Source organism: Chelonoidis abingdonii, chromosome 2, assembly GCF_003597395.2.
Source record: "Chelonoidis abingdonii isolate Lonesome George chromosome 2, CheloAbing_2.0, whole genome shotgun sequence".
NCBI classification, from domain to species: Eukaryota; Metazoa; Chordata; order Testudines; family Testudinidae; genus Chelonoidis; species Chelonoidis abingdonii.
In genome coordinates this window covers 120,204,617-120,223,648 of record NC_133770.1, presented here as the reverse complement: position 1 = coordinate 120,223,648, position 19,032 = coordinate 120,204,617, and the positions used below count along the sequence as shown (strand labels likewise).

The following is a 19,032-nucleotide window of genomic DNA, read 5'->3' as shown; positions in this document are numbered from 1 at the left end:
TTCCCTCTGCCTTGAGAGAGCTCTTGTATGAACTTGGGTTGGAGCACAAAGTGCCCACCTGGTCTGGCAGCCAGTGTGAATCAGCAGGTGAGCCCTTCATCACTAACTGCACAAAATCCTATAGGCTGACACCCTGTTAAGGCCTAGAAGAAAGAGACTGGAGGGAGATGCAGCTAGGAACCTGAAGGCTGCAATGCATCCCTTTGTTTACATAATGGTTACAAAGACAGCTTGACAGCCAAAAGTCATGGTGAAGGAGTTAGTTCAAGCTATTTGCCAACCTTAAACTGTATTCACAAAATAGAAGAAAGACTCCAGGACTTCTGAAATCAATCAGTGTGAAACCACCTGTGATCGGTCAAGGATGGTCATCTTGAGGTCTCTTCCAAATGCTTGTGATGCACTTTGAAACATTACAGTCTTCTTGCTTTTCATTATAACATAGTGCAGCAGTTCAGATATCAAACTGCCTACTGATAACAGGGTTGCAAAACAGCATTGTATAGCTTAAGCTCAAACTTCGCTGATTGTCAGTCTGGCAAAGACATGCTAGGTTTCTTTCTCTTCAACAAACTAAAATATGTATGAAAAAGGTACTTACTGGCAATCCATCTTTACCAGGAATGCCCTAAAAGAAAACACTTATTTTAGAAAGGTACACAGAATAAGTAGAAGAGGGATAAAAACAAGTAACTGCATCTTAATGGCCAGCATTTCATGCTATGACAAAATATCAAAACAGAATTAGAATCTGTATTGTGTTACCAGGTGCATTATTTTGTATACGTATTTAATTGGGGGCCATGTATTTGTGATTGAGGAGAGAGTGAAGTATAAAACACTCTGTGTATCCAGAAGCTGCAGCTTAGAGGGGATACATAAACCATGCTTCTTGGGAACTACACAAGCTGTCCCCCGCACCCAACATTTCTCAAAATGCAAGTGGCATCCTTGAGGAGCTTGGCTGACACCTCAACAGTTGTGTTTTACACCCTTTGGTCCGGAATCACCATGGCCAGGCACCTTGTAGAACCACTGATGTGTGGAGAAGACTACTATTTTGATGTGGCATGATTAAACACCCACTTGGACTACACAGGGTGCAAGGCAGTAGAGAATCGGCCCTTCACCTGTGTGTGATAAATGAATATTGGTCTCTCTATATAATCTGTGTGGCTTCAATAGAGATGCAGTACTCACAGGTTCACCATCTCGCCCAGGTTTTCCTAGAAGCCCAGGGGGTCCTTGAATCCCTGTCTGCATTTTTTCTAGTTTCAACTTTCCTGGTGGTCCTGGTGGTCCTCGCGGCCCTTGCTCTCCTTTTTCGCCTCTCTCACCTTTTTGACCCTAAGAATGTATAATATACAATAATAGGTTTTATTATTTTCTTTTTATTATTTTAACATATATTGTCATCATACCTACAGGCCTCAAACTAGTTTGGGGCCCCGCTGTGCTAGGCACTGTACCAATATATATTACAACCAACTCAGGGTATTAAACCTCATTCTGACTGATCAAGATGAATTGATTATTCAACTAAAATGGGATGATTGCCTGGGTACAAGTGGTCATGACTTAATTTCACTAGTTATGTGCAGACAGAATTATAGTCCCCAACCAGCAACATTTGGTGCTTTGAAAAAGCCAGTTGCCCACACAAAACTGAGTGGCAGGAAAATTTAAACATAAAAATGTTAATAATAATGGGCATCTATTTAAGAATACTCTGTTAGCTACCCCCAAAAAATCCAACACCATTGCCTCACCACACACACAGTTCAGCAATCATGAAATTAGGCTTCTTTGGTTAAAAAAAAAAAATCAAGTGAAGTGAAAGCAGCCATTACCACATATATGGAAAAAATTAGGAAGCTGATAGGAAAGAGTACAAACCAGCAGTTAGTAAATATAGACAATTGATAAGAGAGGCTAAAGGCATCAACAACCAGCAGGGTAAAGGACAATATCAAAAGAACATCCCAAGCAGTGAGTCTAGCTTCTATTTTAAAAAAAAGTCATAGCCATGCTCTATCTCCCTCTTAAAGGTGGAATACGAGTTTTAATTTGTCCTCCCCTAAGCTGGGAGGACATATACCAAGATAAAACAAAACAAAACAAAGCAGAATTCAGTTCCCTAGCTGGGGTTTTCTAGTCTGCAATCTTCCAAGGTTTTAGCCCCACCACACAGAAGCAGGAAGCCAACAGCTTTCAATATTTGAATTGCCTCCTTCCACTGACAGGAGAACTATTATCTTGCCCCTCTCTGGTCCTGATTGGCTCTAGACTCTGCTTTCTTTAGAGGCCAGGTGAGGCTTAAACCAGGAAAATTAGTCCCTGTCTTTCTGGCCAATTGATGGTTAAAGCAATCCAACTGATTCCCAGGTGTCAGGAATCTTTGACACCCTTTTGATCCCCAAAAGAGAGCCAGAATGGAATTCAAATAAACAAAAACAAACACACAATCCAAATGCTGCAGCTCACACAGAAAAATAAAATGTCCCCCACAAGACAAGATGATCTTTCATATTCCATTTATATCACCTTCACACCCCTAATCACACCACATACAAAACAATGAGTTTTATAGAATCCTCTCCTAAAGTATCTACCCCACAAAGCACCAGAACACCCTCTCACAGACAATAAAAACTAGTTCTTTACACATATCAGGAACAAGCTAAATCCTGCCAATGGTATTGGTCCAAAACTAGATGAATGGTAAAATTGTCAATCATGCAATAGAAGGCAGAAATATTCAATACTTATTTTTGTTCTGTATTTGGAAAGAAGCAGGATAATGTAAGCATATCTTTCTGTTCTGTCAATAACTAGGGAGGATGTTGAACAACAACTAATTAAACTTTTTAAAATCTATAAGACCAGAAAACTTGTCTCAAAGAGTATTAAAAGAATTGGCCAAGCAACTCTCTGAACCATTAGTATTGATTTTTAACAGATCTTGGAAGACTAGGCAGAGCTAATGCCATGCCAATATTTAAAAGGGTAAATGGGAAGACTCAGGAAGCTACAGATAGGTTAGCCTGACATCAGTCCTGGACAAAATCATGGAAAGGCTGATATGGGATATAATCAGTAAAGGATTAAAAGATGGCACCATAATTAATGCCAGTCAATACGATTTTATGGAAAATAAATCCTCTTGGGCAAACGTTACTTTGTTTTTGAATGAGATTACAAGTTTTGTTGGTAAATGTAGGTGTATTGACATAAAATACTTAGATTTCTATAAGGCTTTTGACTTAGTGCCACATGACATTCTGATAAAAAAAAAAGGTAGTGCTACATAAAACCCAATATAGGCTACATTAAATCAATTAAAAACTGGTTAACTGATAGACTGTAAAAATAATTGTAAATCTGGAATTGCCATCCAAGGAAGGCCCTTCTAGTTGGATCCTGCAGGGATCTGTTCACAGCCCAGTGCTGTTCAATATCTTTCTCAATGCTTTAGAAGAAAATATAATCTCATTACTAATAAAATTTGCAGATAACACAAAAATTGGTGGAGCGGTAAATAACAGCGGAGACAGATCAATTAGATAGGCTGACCTGATGGCTTGTTAAGCTAGGCTTATTGGAACATCATGTGTTCAAAAACAAACAGCCAAATTAAAGATTATACATCTAGGAACTAAAAATGTAGGTCACTTTTATAAGATGAGGGACTGTGTCCTGAAAAGGACTTAGGTAGGGATGTTACATAAAAGATGAACATGAGCTTCCAGTGTGATGCTGTAGCTAAAAGGGTGAACACAGTCCTTGGATCTATAAGCAGGGGAATATCAATTAGAAGTAGGGAGATGGTATTATCTCTTTATGCAGCATTAGTGAGACCATTACTGGAATCCTGAGTCCAGTTCTGGTGTTCACACGTAAAAAAGGATGTTTAAAAATGGGAAAGAGCAAACAAAGGCTACAAGACTTACCTGCAGTCTGGAAAAGATGCATTACAGGGAGAGACTTAAGAAGCTTCATCACATTTTTTCAAATCAAGGAAGGATACAGTTTTTAAAAAGATATACTAGACATTATGGACTTGCTGCAGAGATTATGGGTGAGTGACTAGTGGTATGCAAGAGGTCAGACATTGGCCAGTGTCAGCAGACAGGATACTGGGCTGGAAGGTCCTCTGGTCTGACCATATATGGTCGTTCTTATGTTCTTATACTTGGTGTGTAACACTGCTTAGTGCTACTACAAGAATTGATCAAGGAGTAGTTTGCTGGAAAATATGGAGCGTCTTCTCTCATGATGGATAGAGGACCAAAACCAGTGGAACATACCTCTAAGTTTGCTAGTGATACAAGCTAAAGCAAAAAGTTTGTATGACAATTTGAAGAGAGACCAAGGTGAAGGATCACAGACAGAGACTTTCACAGCAAGTCAGGGCTGGTTTGATTGGCTCAAGAGGCACTTCCACCTGCTTAACATCAAGATGTCCAGTGAGGTGGCTAGTGCTGATATTGCAGCAGCTAAAGAATTCCCTGACTATCTCAAGAAAATAATTAAGAAATTAATTAAGGAAGGTGGCTGTTCCCCTAAACAAGTCTTCAATGTCGATGAAATGGGCCTGCACTGGAAGAGGATGCCTGAGCGGACCTACATTTCCTGAGAGGAGAAGACAGCACCCGGATTTAAAGTAGCTAAAGGCCATCTAACCTTGCTTCTAGGTGGTAACGTTGCCAGAGACATGAAGATGAAACCACTGACAGTGTACCAAACTGAAACACCATGCGCCCTCAAGGGATTTTCAAAGAAACACCTTCTGGTCATTTGGAGATCCAATAAGAAGGCACGGATAACTGGAGCTATTTTTTCAGAATGGCTGACACTCAGTGCTGTCCCTGCATGGAAGGAATACTGTGCCAAGGAAAATCTTGATTCCAAGATTTTATTGCTTATTGATAATGCACCAGCTTATCCGATCAACTGGACGACCTGTGCAAAAATGTCAGTTGTTTTTCTGCCACCTAACACCACATCACCCATCCAACCCACGGACCAAGGAGTCATCACTGCATTTAAGGCGTGTTACTTATGCCATTCTTTTGACCAGCTCATCAGAGGCACCAATGGGGAAGACAAACCTATGGTTCAACAATTTTGGCATGACTACAACATCCTGAAGTGCATCAATAACATTGGTGAGTCCTGAGCTGAAGTTACTCAGGCATGCATGAATGGTGTGTGGGGGAAGATGTGGCCTGAATGGGTCAATGACTTAAAAGGATTCAAAGACGTTGTCCCCGCTATGAAGAAAGATAGCCTCAGCTTGGCAAGAAAGCAGGTTTTGATAAGTGGAAGAAGCCGACATTACACAACTTCTGCAATCATATGAGCTAACCAATGAAGATCTGATGCAACTAGAAGTGATGAGAGCAATGGAAGAAGAGGGCCAAGAAGTAGAAGAACCACCAACCCATCGAAATTTGATTGCCAAACGTCTTTCTGAAGCTTTCCAAATGATTGAAGCTGGCTTGCAAATCCTTAGTAATGATGATCCTGACAGGGAACGCAGCTCCAAAGTGATTAGGGGAGTTGGTCATCTAATGACTTGCTATAAAGAAATTTACCAAGGAGAAAAAAAAAAAAGGAAAGCAAAACAACAATCTCTAGATGTGTTTGAGTTCAGAAAGTTCAGCAAGAGGAACAGCCAGACAATCCACCCTCTTCCACTCTCTGACTCCACCACCTCAGCCAAGCTTCATACTCAGCAATGATGACTGTAGTATTAAATTGTTTCTTTAATATTGTTTTAAAAAATTATACCTGTATTAAATTGCTTGTTTAAAATGTTTATAATGCTTTTGTCTGGCAAAAAAAAAAAATCCCTAGAACCTCCCTCCTCCCCCTTTTATATTAATTCTTATGGGGAAATTGGATTCACTTAACATTGTTTCACTTAAAGTCGCATTTTTCAGGAACATAATTACAACATTAGATGCGGAGTTACTGTACAGAGAAGGGCAACAAAAATGATTAAGGGTATGGAACAGCTTTCACACATGGAGTGATTAAAAAGACTGGAACTTTTCAACAACTAAGGGGGAATATGATAGAGGTCTACAAAATCACAAATGTCATGGAGGAAGTAAATATGGAAGTGTTATTTACTCCTTCACATAACACAAGCACCAAGTGTCTTCCAATGAAATTAATAGGCAGCAGGTTTTAAAACGAACGAAAGGAAGTATTCTGCACACAACATACAGTCAAACCCATTGCCAGGGGATGTTGTGAAGGCCAAAACTATAACTGGGTTCAACAAAGATTTAGATAAATTCATGGAGGACAGATCCATCAATGGCTATTAGCCAAAATGGTCAGGGATGCAACCCCATGCTCTGGTAGTCCCTAGCCTCTGGCTGCCAGAAGCTGAGAATGGATGATGGGATGGTTCCCTCAATAACTGCACTGTTCTGTTTATTTTGTCTGCAGTACTTGGCATTGGCCACTGTTGGAAGACAGGATACTGGGCTAGCTGGACCACAGGTCTGATGGCTTTTCTTATGTTCTAACACTGTGTGATTTTTTATCAAAGTACCCAGGGCCATACACAGCTTCCATTACTCAGGCAAAACTCCCAATGAAGTCTCGGTAAAGACTGTAGGCTCAGCCTGTCAGATTTTGAGTACGAAGTTGGTGTGGACATAAATGTGTGTCTAAGGGAATTCTGTGCTTTAAGTAGCTAGCATAATTCAGATATACTTTGGGTATCTGCGAAGTGAACTGGGCCTATCTTGTTTCAAAACTACCAAAAATGAAAAAAAATTCACAGAATTTTTGCAAGAGTACTCTGCAAACAATCAAACTCGCTTTCAAATCTGTTCAAGTGCTTTTGCCTCCTCTCTTGAAAATGTAATCTGTTTCAAGAGATTTTGTTTTAACTATTGAGGGAGGGCGGCATTGTTTACTCAGTTCTAGAGACGAGCCACATATACAAATTTCAGAACTCAACTGCTCCAAAATTCAAGGAGTTTGGGTTCAACTGCTCTATCCAGCTGAGAAGGGATCCCTGGTGCATGTTGTATAGCATACCAAATAGATTTAAAATTACATGCACCAGGGGCTTTACTTAAGAATAAAGTAGCTCCCTAGTCTGTAAGGCTGTCTCTAAAAGTTAATTCAAGATGGCTGTTATAAAATGAACAATAAACTCCAGGCTCTCACTTTGAGGATTTATAGGGGTTCCTTTCCTTCTTCATGGCTTCTTTAAATAAAGCAAAAGTAGTCCACATCAAAAGCACATGTTTGCTCTGTCTATGGCACAGTATGAACCAGAAAGTTTGGATCTAGGTTTGAACTGCCCAACAGTTCAAGTGGGTTTGGATATGATGTTGCCATGACATGCCATAGCTGCTTAAGTATATAAATAACTGATCATCATAATCATTAGTAGTAAGCTGGAAAGGATAAAGGTGCTAATTCAGGAAAGCATTTAATGAGATGCATAAGTGCTTTCCTGAATCAGAGCCATAATGAGGAGCTACATAGTAAGCCACCTATCCTACCTTTTCTCTGCTCACTCCTTGCAAAACAATAGCACCAGAACCAGCTTCTGATTTTAGTATTTCCTGGGCTACCGTAGTGGCATCGCTTTCATGTTGATCATTTCCTGCACTGGTTGAACCTAAATAAAATGAAATAGAGGAAACACACTAGAAGACATTTATCAGGGAAGAGATCAAACATACAAGAAGGCAAAAGAAAGAAAATAATTGGTATTGGACAAAAATACACAAACAGAAGATGAAAGTTGGAAAGAAGGGAAACCCCCAAAACTCTAGGCAAAAATAAAATCTTTCTGTAATAGAGAAGGATGGAGTTAAATAAAAACACAGTTATTTCAAAAACTTTGGAAGATAGGGGGATTTTTTTTAAAAAAAAGTACAAAACGAGAGAAGATAGGTACAAAAGAGGGGATATACCAGGGCCGCCCAGAGGAGTCAGGGGACCCCCCACTTCGGCAGTAATTCGGCAGCAGGGGGTCCTTCCACTCCGGGACCCACCACCAAAGTGCCCCGAAGATCTGTGATGGAGGCCCCCTGCCGCCGAATTGCCGCCAAAGACCCAGGACTTCGATGGCGGGTCCCGGAGCGGAAGGACCCCCCGCCACCAAATTGCTGCTGAAGACCCGGCACTTCGGCGGCAGGTCCCAGAGTGGAAGGACTCCCCCCCCCCACCGCCGAATTGAGGCCAAAGACCTGGAGCGGAAGAAGCGCCGGGGGCCCAGGCCCCATGAGAGTTTTCCGGGGGCCCCGGAGTGAGTGAAGGACCCTGCTCCGGGGGGCCCGAAAAACTCTTGTGGGGGCCCCTGCGTGGCCTGGGACCTGGGGCAAATTGCCCCACTTGCCCCCCCTCTGGCGGCCCTGGGATATACTGTAGGAATGCGTGAGATAAGGAGAGTGCATTGGATGATCTTTTTGCTTCAACCCTTTGCCTTCCCACTACCTTTCAACTGTGAAGATTTAAAAATGAGGGATGTGCCCTACAAGGTTTGTTTCAGGAGCCATTGGCTTAAGTGTAATCCTCTGACTAAGGGTGAGGTAATTAGTTATGCAGTTTCTTCTTTGGCCTTACTCCTATTGCCGATTCCTGCTCTAGTAATGTGGTTGTGTGCCGCAGTTTTCTCACTATTGGAGAATTGGGTTCTTCTGTGCTTTGTGCCCTGCTTAGCACTTTGTACTTGGCACTTACACATGAAATGCTCCATACCTGCACTACATAGGATCAAGTACTCTATACACAATGGGAAAATGGTTCCTCACATTTTAGATATTTTACCCCTCACAGTTTCTCACTTTTCATCATCATGACCATCCAATGAATGATAGTTAAGTGACCCTGTTGCTAAGACAGTAGACTGGAGTTCAAGAGATGTGGGTTCAATTCTTGGCTCTCTCACAGACTTCTTGTTTGACCTTGACCAAGTCACTTCGGGTCAGATTTTTAAAGGAATTTAGGTGCCTTAAGAGGCAGATTAGGGACAAAGTTTGATTTTCAAAAGTGCCTACACAATTAACTCCCACTGAAATCAACGTAAGTTTAGGTGCCTACGCACTTCTGAAAATCCCACTGGGCACCTCTGTGTATCTTTAGCTGCCTAAAGACCTTTGAAAATCTGGCCCTTAATCTCTCTGTGCCTGTTTCTCCACTGCAAATTGGAGATAATACTCCCCTACCTCACAGGGTGTGGCAAAGATACATTTGGCTGTGTGGTGCTCAGACATTACTGTGATGGATAACAGTGTTGTTAAGTATGCAGAATTCACTATCATAAGAGATCATAGAATTAAATACTGGAGCTAAATTTTTTAAAGGGGCTGGACAATTTTAGAACCAATAACATTTATATTTATACATTCTAAGATGGGGTAATGACACTTCATGTGCCCAGGTATCAGGTGATCTAAGCAACAAGTTAGAGAAGTAAAAATCCTTCTTACATACAGTACTGCACAGTTGACCAGGTACACTACAGCAAGACACCAGAACTGGAGGATATGCACATCTGCTGGCTTGCATTACTGTCCACTGAGAGTCATACAGACCGAGAATTTATTTTAATTCTTTGTTTTATCTGTTTTTCCTCTCAAACAAACTATAGTTTAGTTGAATGCAGCTATGATCGGGACCTATCTTTGTTGAGAAGGGTATGCCAGCTCTTTGCACATCTAAGAACTAAGGATCTTTTTTGCCCAAGATGTGGTTAAATGATCTGTGGGCCCTATGGTTAGCAAAAAGGGGCTCAGGAGGGGTTGTAGTCTCTACCTATAACCACTGTTACAATGGACCGGTTTGAAAAATTCAAAGTGCAACTGTTTGGTGAAAAATGTATTTTACCCTGCAGTAGGCTCATCACGTTCAGTACTGATGAGATGCCCATCATAATAAACAAAATATCTAAGATATTTAAAATGATTATGTATATTTCAGGTAGTACCACATGCTTTCTATACAGAGAAAATATAGGCCCAGCCATGAATAGTGTAGAAGTAAAAAAGGGTAATATATATAGTGCCTTGTTCTTTGATTGTAGGTGGTTCAGGTATTTCATCTAATATATGATGTCCTGAGAAATCCATTTCTTCTGACTGAGCTGATACAGTTGGAGGTGCTTCTACAGGTCCAGCTGTTGTTTCCTCAGGCTAAAAAAAAAAATACATTCCCAAACAATTGCTTAGCAAGAAAGTAAAGCAAACATATTTGATCATTATTCTTGAGAAAAGTCTTACCATATAAAATGAATCAATAGGTTTGTTCTACTTCAGAGAATAGAAAAACCTGCTATATTTATGAATTTCAACTGGAGTCTTGGTTTTCTTCCAAATAGCACTTTTTTATGCACTTATTCCTAATAATGCCTAATTCTTTTGAATGTGTTTTCAGTTACTGCTAAAAGGCAGGAACCAATAAAATTAACATTTACTAACAAGAAATATTTGCATTACATTACAATAAAGTTTCTTCTCTTTAACCGCTGTTCTGTTTTAAATACCTCATTTCTGATTGGCAGGAACCATCTCTCTAATTTATAGCCAAATGGTTTTAATATGAATTTCATATAATATGTATGAAAGTTTCAACTAAGTTCTGCTGAAAGGCTAGCAAACACATCTGAAATCCAGATCCTCTGGGCCTGGTAAGTCATTTGGCACCAGTCTGGAGAAGGCACAGGTGTATTAAGCCACTTTTATGGCTTCTTGGTCCTGGAGCTGGCAAGTGCCAGCCCTATCCACAGAGCTGGCAGTCTGCTCTGTCTTCTGCCGGCTGCCCATAGGCCGCAGTGGCAATTTCAGCAGCTTGGGATAGAGTAGGTGTAGAAGCACACCTGCCCTACCACATACACTCAAGGCTTGTCTGTACAAAGAGTTAGTTTGTGGCAAGCTGGGGTGTAAATCTACTTTGCCATGCACTAAATGTTTGTGTGGCCCGTGCTGATGTGACTAAAATTTCCTTAGCGCACTTTAATCTATACACTTTATAATGGGAGTAGATCAAAGGGCATTATAGAACTTTAGTGCATGGCAGCAAGGTCCACATGGACAGTTTGAGTATGGCATATTAGTCAGAGGTAGAGTTACATCCCAGCTTGCCATGCACTATCTGTTCATATAGACTATCCCTCAGAGACTTGAGACAGAGCTGGCTCTGTGCCAGAGGATTGCCTTACTCAGTCCTCCACTGGCCAATTAAACCAGGTTTAAATGTGATTTGTGTTGCCATAGCAACATGGAGCACATGTAGTGGGCCAAAGAATCTGGCAGAGATGCACATAATGGTAACAAGGAATTTTAACATATTTTGCTACACGTGTAAAAGAATGGAATGATACCTAGAACATCTTTAGCCTGATATTATCCTTCTGTTTTTATGTATATACAAGAGGGGAACCCTTTCAAAGCAGTTTGCTGTGTTTCCATAATAAAACACTAGAAATAAGGTTTAAGGCCCTTATTCAGGAAAGCATCCCTATTCAAGACAGCGCTTAAGCATGTGCTCAGGTCTCACTGAAATCAATGGAAACTAAGCACATGCTTCAAGTACAATATGCACGTAGATGCTGTCCTCATTTTAAAAGGAAGGACAGTGACAGCACAGAGGGGAGGACTGAATACTAAGCCCTTGGGGGCAGGGACTGTCTTTTTGTTCTATGTTTGTACAGCACCTGGCACGTAGGTACCCTAGCCCCATTGTGCAATCACAATACAAGTCACAATTATAATTGGTGGGTGCAGATGCCTGTTATTTCCAGATTTGAGTCTTGCTACTGGTCATAAAAAAATAAGATAAAATAAAATTGCTATTGAAGGCATCATGGCTTCTCTTCAGTTACTTGTAAAGCTCTGAGGAAACATAGGATATGTCTATACTGCAATTAAAAACCCGCGGCTGGCCTGTGCCAGTTGACTCAGGCTTGCAGGGCTCAGGTTAAGGGCCTGTTTAACTGCAGTGTAGATGTTCAGGATTGGGCTGGAGCCTAGGCTCTGGGATCGTGTATGGTGGGAGGGTCCCAGAGCCCGAATGTCTACAGTGCAGTTAAACAACCCCTTAGCCCAAGTCAGCTGGCATGGGGCAGCCACAAGTGTCTAACTGCAGTGTAGACAGACCCATATTTGTTTTAGGAAGTCAATTTTGACTTGCAATTTCTTTGAAAGCTTAAAGAACAAAGAATATCAGAAGTCTTGTTCACTGTGAGCCAGATCCAACTCGCAATGAAGTCAACAGGCATCTTTCCATTGTTTAGACTGGATTTCAAATACCTTTGCTCTAACAGATTACATATATTTGTTTTCGCTCCGTATCTTTTCTTTTCCTTTATTTTTGTATACCCTTTTCGTGATATTCCCTAGAAGCATGCTCCAACTATTCATTGGAGCCAACAGCCTAATGTACACTTAAATGTAACCTGTTGATCTGAATTGTAATAAACCTAGAGCATTAAGCTTTGCCATGTTTTAGGCATGCAGCACTGGACTTTGTGGATATAAATCCTTTAATAAGATTGGATCTTGATGCCTATGCCTCCTGCAAAAGGAGCAGATATTTTTTTCCTCTAAATACAGTTTCCAGTGACTTTCCTCTTCTGCTTCTGTAGAACCAATACTAAACAGAAACAACAGCTAGAAAAGGATAATCCCTGGCTTTGTTCAATTATTGGTATCAAGTGTTTTACATTAATGTGAAGACAAATTAACCAGAGGAAATATTTACTTTTACTAATGTTAAACAATAGATAACCTTTAATAAAAGGAAAAGAAAGTGATTTTAGTAATTCCACCCCAAAATCTGACTTCCTTCCCTAGAAAGATAATGGGGAAAATACTGAGGAAAAAAAATGGCTACGCATACAAAAGATAATAGAACAATGAGCAATAAGCAGCACACTGCAGGTTAGTAAAAATAAAATCATGCCACATAAATTTGATTACTTGATAGAATTACAAGGATTAGTAGATAAAGAAAACAGTAAACCAAATATACTGTGATTGGATTTTAGCAAAGCATTTAACAGTGGCCCATGAAATCTCTCAAAATTAATCCACATTGGTTTGGACAGGAGCTTTGTCTAGTAAAAAGAAAACTGGCTGAAGAACTATATGCAAAAGGTTAGTGACAAAGAGCAATATACTAAGCTGGGAGGAGGTGTATGGTGTGGGTCACAGGGATCTGTTTTAGAATCATAAGGCTGGGGCATTCCCTCCGCATTCAGGCACTCTACCCAAGCACAGGGAGAAGGGATGGCTTTTTCAGGGAGCACATCAATGGAACAGAAGGCAGCTTCTCTGCATGTGTTCTGTGAGGATATGAAGGAAAGGGTGGGAATGGTTGGAACACAGCATGCACTGCATTCCCTGCAGACCCAATGAATTTCCATGTATAAATCTGGACAAAAGTGTAGAGGTTGGCACTGAGTTAACTCCCTCTGTGGCTCCTACTAAGCAAGCAGCCAGAGAGGACAGGCAAAGGCAATAGCAACCTTGCTGCTGCAGGGTGAAAGAAACTACAGGAGCGGTGTGGAAGTGCAGCAATGCATGAATAGTTCCTGTGTCCTCACCTTCTACCTGGGTTCCTTCAAAGTGGATCTCCAGTCTGTGGTTAGGAGATCTCACTCACAGCAAAGCTCCACAGCCCCACAACACTCTCCATCTGGAGGGGTGATTCCCAGGAAACTCCATGAGCTCACAGTTTTCTGACTGTGGAAACTCACGCATGAGTTTCTCTGTGGGAGGAGGTTTTCTGGCCTTTATAATGTAGAGAAGGAAAAGACCCAGTAGGTCTTCTAGCTCACCCCTTTGCCAGTCCAGAATGTTTTGTTGTTATACATTTAGGACTCAAAATCTTCAAGGTGATGAGCACCTCAAATGAGGTGCTGAGGACTCTCCTCTCCCAATTAAGTTCAGAAGATATTCAGAAATCACACAGGGCACTCAAGACCTCACAGGAGAGGGTCCAGATGTCAATATGCCAAACAATAGGGTTTCTAATACTTCCCTTGGGAGAATGCAACGTAAATAAACTATACCAGAGTATCTATAATTAACTCCTTTCAGAGTGGCAGCTGTTCTAGATAGAGACATCTCTCTTTCCTGATGATTCCCTATGCTGAAAAACTATGTACAGTCTGTTGAATGGAAATGTACTGAAATATCCCAAACAGTTCAATCTATTGTTACTGTAAAGTACAGTAGAATTTAGCAGAATACAAACTACTAGATTATGCATCCTTGGCACGGATAAGATTCTTCATTCAGCAGCTATATTATCAATTATGACCCTGGATTTTTTTCATTCCAGACCAGCATGGGAATGTACTTTGAATTACTGATCTTGGAGAGTTTGCTTGGCAATTTGTAATAGCATTACATGAATACAAACTTTTTCAGACGCATCCCTCAGTGACTGTATTGATTATTATATTGTCATTAGTCTATGTCTCTTCTTGACTATTTCTAAAAAAGGGCACATTAAAAATCAATGGACATTCACACTGGAAAGCATACATATCCAACAAGTCACATTTAGACATTTCTTATTTGGCAAAAACCCATACCTTTTTTAAAAGTCAACGTAAATCTTCCAAGTTATTAATACACTGGTGCTGCCTTTTTGAAGAAGTTTAATGACATTATTGTAACACATTTTAAAAACACTAAGTTATGTATGTTGCCTAGGAAAGAACTTTCATGTGAATTCTTACAGTTTAAGGGAAATGATAATTTACAAGCCTTTCAGGATTATGATTGTTTGGCTCAGAAACTTATGCAGCGTAAAACATAGGGTGATTATCTCATACAAAGAGCCTTACTGTAGCCGTAACTAGGACTTCACACAGACTCCCTTTGTTTCAAGGCACACCAGAAAAGACAGACCATTACTGAAAAAGTGAATGTAAAATGAACAGAATGTATAGACGTTGCTTTTAAGGTTTTAAACAAAATCCTTCTGATGATTCATTCTCCATGTTTACTATATTAGCATAATATTTCAATCTGAAGGGAAAGCAGCAGCTTTGCAATTCAAAAAAAAATAATTCTCTTAGGCTCAGTTTCCTTCCCAGTATATGAACCGCTTTTAGAACAACAGAAATAAATAACAGAATATCAGTGCATGTGAGCGTGTCTTGTTTTACAGAGAAGGATTTGTGGAAAAATTGATACGTAAATTAGAGATGTACTGAAAAGGTTTGCAATGGTTTAGTTGTGCCCATGTGTGTGGCTGTCCTGAAGAGGCCCACAGGAAAGTGGAATAGTTTGCTTCCCCAATTAATATTAACCACAGCTTCATCATTCCTATAATACATCCCAATAGTGCCGGAGTTGTCACTTCCCTTGGCGTTGATTCTTAATTACCAGCTTCTAGTTCACTGCAGGCCAGTGCTACAGAGCATGCCAAAAAAAAAAATCACACACTACATTGTTTTTCCCCCAAGAAGATAGGACATTCTTGTACTACTCTGACAATGTTAAACCTTGACATGATCTTTCCACAGAGGTTTCCTGTCTAGTGCAGTGGAGGTCTCCGAAGTGTGGTACAAGGGAAGAGGTCACAGTTTAGCAGCTTGATAAATTTGTGAATGTGGGAGTATACTTGACCCACGGGTAGTAACTATTTTACTTCTAGTTCACCTCTCATGATATAAAATAGAATTACATTGCTAGCATATCTCAAACTGCAATGTTCTACTCAAGGGGAGAATGCAAACTCTTAACCTGTTCCTTAAAAGTACATATAAACCACCTTCCTTTTACTTAGTAAGGTCAGTACAACATCTTTGCCTTTTTAACAGGTTATTTTTAGCCCTGTCACCTGACACATATTGCTATGGGTTACCAAGAAAAACACAGTCTACTGGCAAGAGATGTTTCCATGCCACAGCACTGCAGCATGGAACTCACTCACTATTCTACCAAAACTCCCCCCGAAGCACAAGTGGTAGCCAAAGTCTTCCAGTTGGTTTAGTGCTCTGCCAAATTACTCCTTTAAAGAAGTAGCATGCATATGATCTGCCAAAGGGTGTGTTCTGTGGAAATTTGGAAGTAATCAAAAGTCAAGGTAATACATAGGATAGGCTACTTAGTACAGGAAAAACTTTCTATTTTTCTTATACAAGAAATAACTTTTCTGAACATTCTGGTTCATTCTATACCTAAACCAGTCCCTAGGCCTCAGGCCCTCCTTGTCTTCTTGTGTTGCATACAGAGAAGGTTACCTCTATTCTGTGTTTTGAGGAAGAAATTAAATTGAATCAAAGAAAGAATCACCTTTGCAACTCGTGTTTTGTGATACTCTGCATCTCATCAAGCTCCTGATATGGCCAGAGTAACATGGAGGTGGGGAGGCCTTCTTCTATTTGACCCCTCTTCTTATATTAATTCTTTGTAATGGATTACAGGCTAACAAATAACAAACACTTACTTGAATACAGGCAGGAAATATATTCCTTCCTTCATCAGGCCTCCCAAAGAGTACAGGGTGTAATAAGGAGAGCTAGGGGTGGAAGGCTATACAGTATACAGTGAATGAGGCAGGGATACATAGTGAATGATACAAATCCTGCAGATTAGGCCAAATTTTGGCCCTGGTCTATATTCAACAACTACAGTGCAATTCTGGACTAAATCTAGATTTATGCTGGTGTAAATGAGAAAAGATCTGAGCCATATGTTGACAAGACAGGCAGTGTGTAGTAAGTGAACAAGGCAGGAGTCCAATCGCTGAACAGTCAAGATAGATTTTAAAAATACTGAAACAAAACACAGTAGGTCAGCTGCTTATCACCTTGCATCAAAGTGGGTTAACAGAATGTTGTAGAGACACTTTAAAAAAGGGCATGAAGGAAAAAATGAAGGCAGGATCCTGTAAACCTATATGATAAGAGAACTTCAGAGAAGAAAGTCCCAAAGTCACACTCCCTCCACATGGGCTGCTCCAGGGACAGCATAACGTGCTGCCTCTTGCTTGCGGCAAATTGTCAATTCACTATCAAGCCTGAAGGAAGTTGGACTTCCAAGGCCAAATTCTGCCTTTGATAGGGCACGTCACTCTGACTGGTCTCAGAAGGTGCTGCAAATAAGTATCCAATGGCAGCATTTGCACCTCACTACTTAAAGTACTGGTAATGCGGAAAGGTAAAGCTGAATAATTGCTGACACTTACTAGGGGTTGAGAAGATGCAATGACTTCTTCTGTCTCAGGAAGTCCTTCCAGCTCTTGAATGCTACCAGTGCCACTAGAATCTCCTGATGCCTACACAAAAGCAAATCATTAGGATGAATTTAGAAAATTCCAGATTCAGAATGTTACATTCTAGCACGAAATAGCTCTTCAGATTCTTTTGTACTTCACTTTTCACTTGTAGTTACGTGGGGGAAATTAGTTATGTGTATTTCTCAGCAACTTAGTTCCAGTATTATTATAAAGTAAGTTATTTCAGCATTTAAAATAGAGTATGGAGATAAGTGTCTTAGCAAAATGAATATTACCACTCAAGGACTCAAAGGTGATGGAGACTAAAGATTGGAAAATTCTTTGAGAATTCTGGCTTCCAAGGGGGACAGCACAAAACAAAGCACATCAACAAAACACTGTCAAGCATTTCAGTGTGTTCCAAAGAAGAGAGACTATCATTTGTTTTTGCAAGGATCCAAGGGGGCAGGTCTAGAATGCCTGGCTGTGGGGCCCTGGATCTCTGACACTCCCTTGTCACCATTAAGGGAGATGGATGAAGCAACATCTCTCTAAATGTGGAAGGCCAGCCCCCACAGAAATTCCACTCGGAGCTCCCAAGGCCTACAGCTACCTGACTGGCTCACACCCACTACTTAAGCTAAGTGAACTGGGAGGACTGTCCAAGCAACTGCGCAAATTTTCTGCTGCTGCTGCCATGTTTCACCTTGCTCTTGCCTGCCTCCTGCAATCTGTATCCAACTCTGTTCCTGAGTCCTGCTCTGCTGCAGACCTGTTCCTCACTCCTAGCTCCCACTTTGATCCTACTCCACACATGATCCCTGCCTCTCTCTGGTTCCTGCCCTTTCAATTTGCTCATGACCACTGGCTATCAATCCTGGCTCTGACTTCTGACTCCAACTCTGGTTCAACCCTTGGGCCTGGCATTTGGTATCTGGCCTTGGCTCTGATTCTTAGCTTCAATTTCTGGTCCTGACTCTGTCTGGACCCCTTAACTCTAGTATTTGGCAGTTGACTCCAGCTCTGACTTCTGCTTCTGCTCCCCAGCCTGGATGTCTGCTCTGCCCACTAGACCTGACATCTGCTCTCTGACCACTAAGAAAGACTGCCTACATCCCACCTCCTACCAGTTTTGTTTAAAAAGTGCTATTGCAATTCAAATCCTTGGCACAGAAACACTGTGAACAGATGGAGAGATGTGTGTGTGAGTACTCACATATGGGTCATCATCTTCACATTGGTCTTCAGTAGCCCTTGGGTCAGATTTGATCATTAGTTGTTGAATCGACCCCTACATGAAACAACAAAAGCAGTTCAAGGAAATATTCTCTTCAAATAACCTTCATGAAAGCATTGTGGGGGGTGGGGGGAAGGACAGACTGGACCTTGTTTACTTTGGAAAATTATCTAAAGCATGAAGTTTGGCTAGTAACACACATGATCTTAATTATTAACAACCACCACCACGGAAGCTGGGAAGTTCTTGGAGATCCTCATCAGCTGTAAGGAGCTTGATGGACCAAAACATTGCCTGAAGGGTCATTAATTAAGCCACTCATCAATCTCTAGAAAATGCCCTCTGCTGAGATTATTATTGCTAATTGATGGTGAAAATAAAAAAAAATAAAAATTAAGGAATTGTTATTGGTGATGCAGTTTCAATTGGCATGAAACAAGAGTATGCAGCTGAGCAACTTCTGAGACAGTATTTAAAAAATATACTATGCTCCCTACAAGTACATGCAGTGATGTGCTATATATTCAAAATACTTAACCCTAACAGTTTACATTGTTAAAACTACCTTTAAAGAAAATTAG

At 40.7% G+C, this 19,032-nt stretch overlaps 1 protein-coding gene and 1 long non-coding RNA gene across 4 annotated transcripts in view; one reads left to right on the top strand and one right to left on the bottom strand.

Annotated features, from left to right (window-relative positions):
* LOC142046342 (uncharacterized) overlaps nt 1-19,032 on the top strand; it is a 934,987-nt gene that overhangs the window by 699,415 nt on the left and 216,540 nt on the right. The window lies entirely within an intron of this gene.
* COL15A1 (collagen type XV alpha 1 chain) overlaps nt 1-19,032 on the bottom strand; it is a 282,178-nt gene that overhangs the window by 151,099 nt on the left and 112,047 nt on the right. For all 3 annotated transcript variants that reach the window (XM_032765559.2, XM_032765558.2, XM_032765560.2), the window contains exons 4-9: nt 18,431-18,505; nt 17,185-17,274; nt 10,046-10,172; nt 7,536-7,654; nt 1,201-1,347; nt 602-628 (exon numbers count right to left, since the gene is read on the bottom strand). In XM_032765559.2, the coding sequence (XP_032621450.1) occupies nt 602-628; nt 1,201-1,347; nt 7,536-7,654; nt 10,046-10,172; nt 17,185-17,274; nt 18,431-18,505 (585 nt within the window). The remainder of the gene's footprint in view (nt 1-601; nt 629-1,200; nt 1,348-7,535; nt 7,655-10,045; nt 10,173-17,184; nt 17,275-18,430; nt 18,506-19,032) is intronic.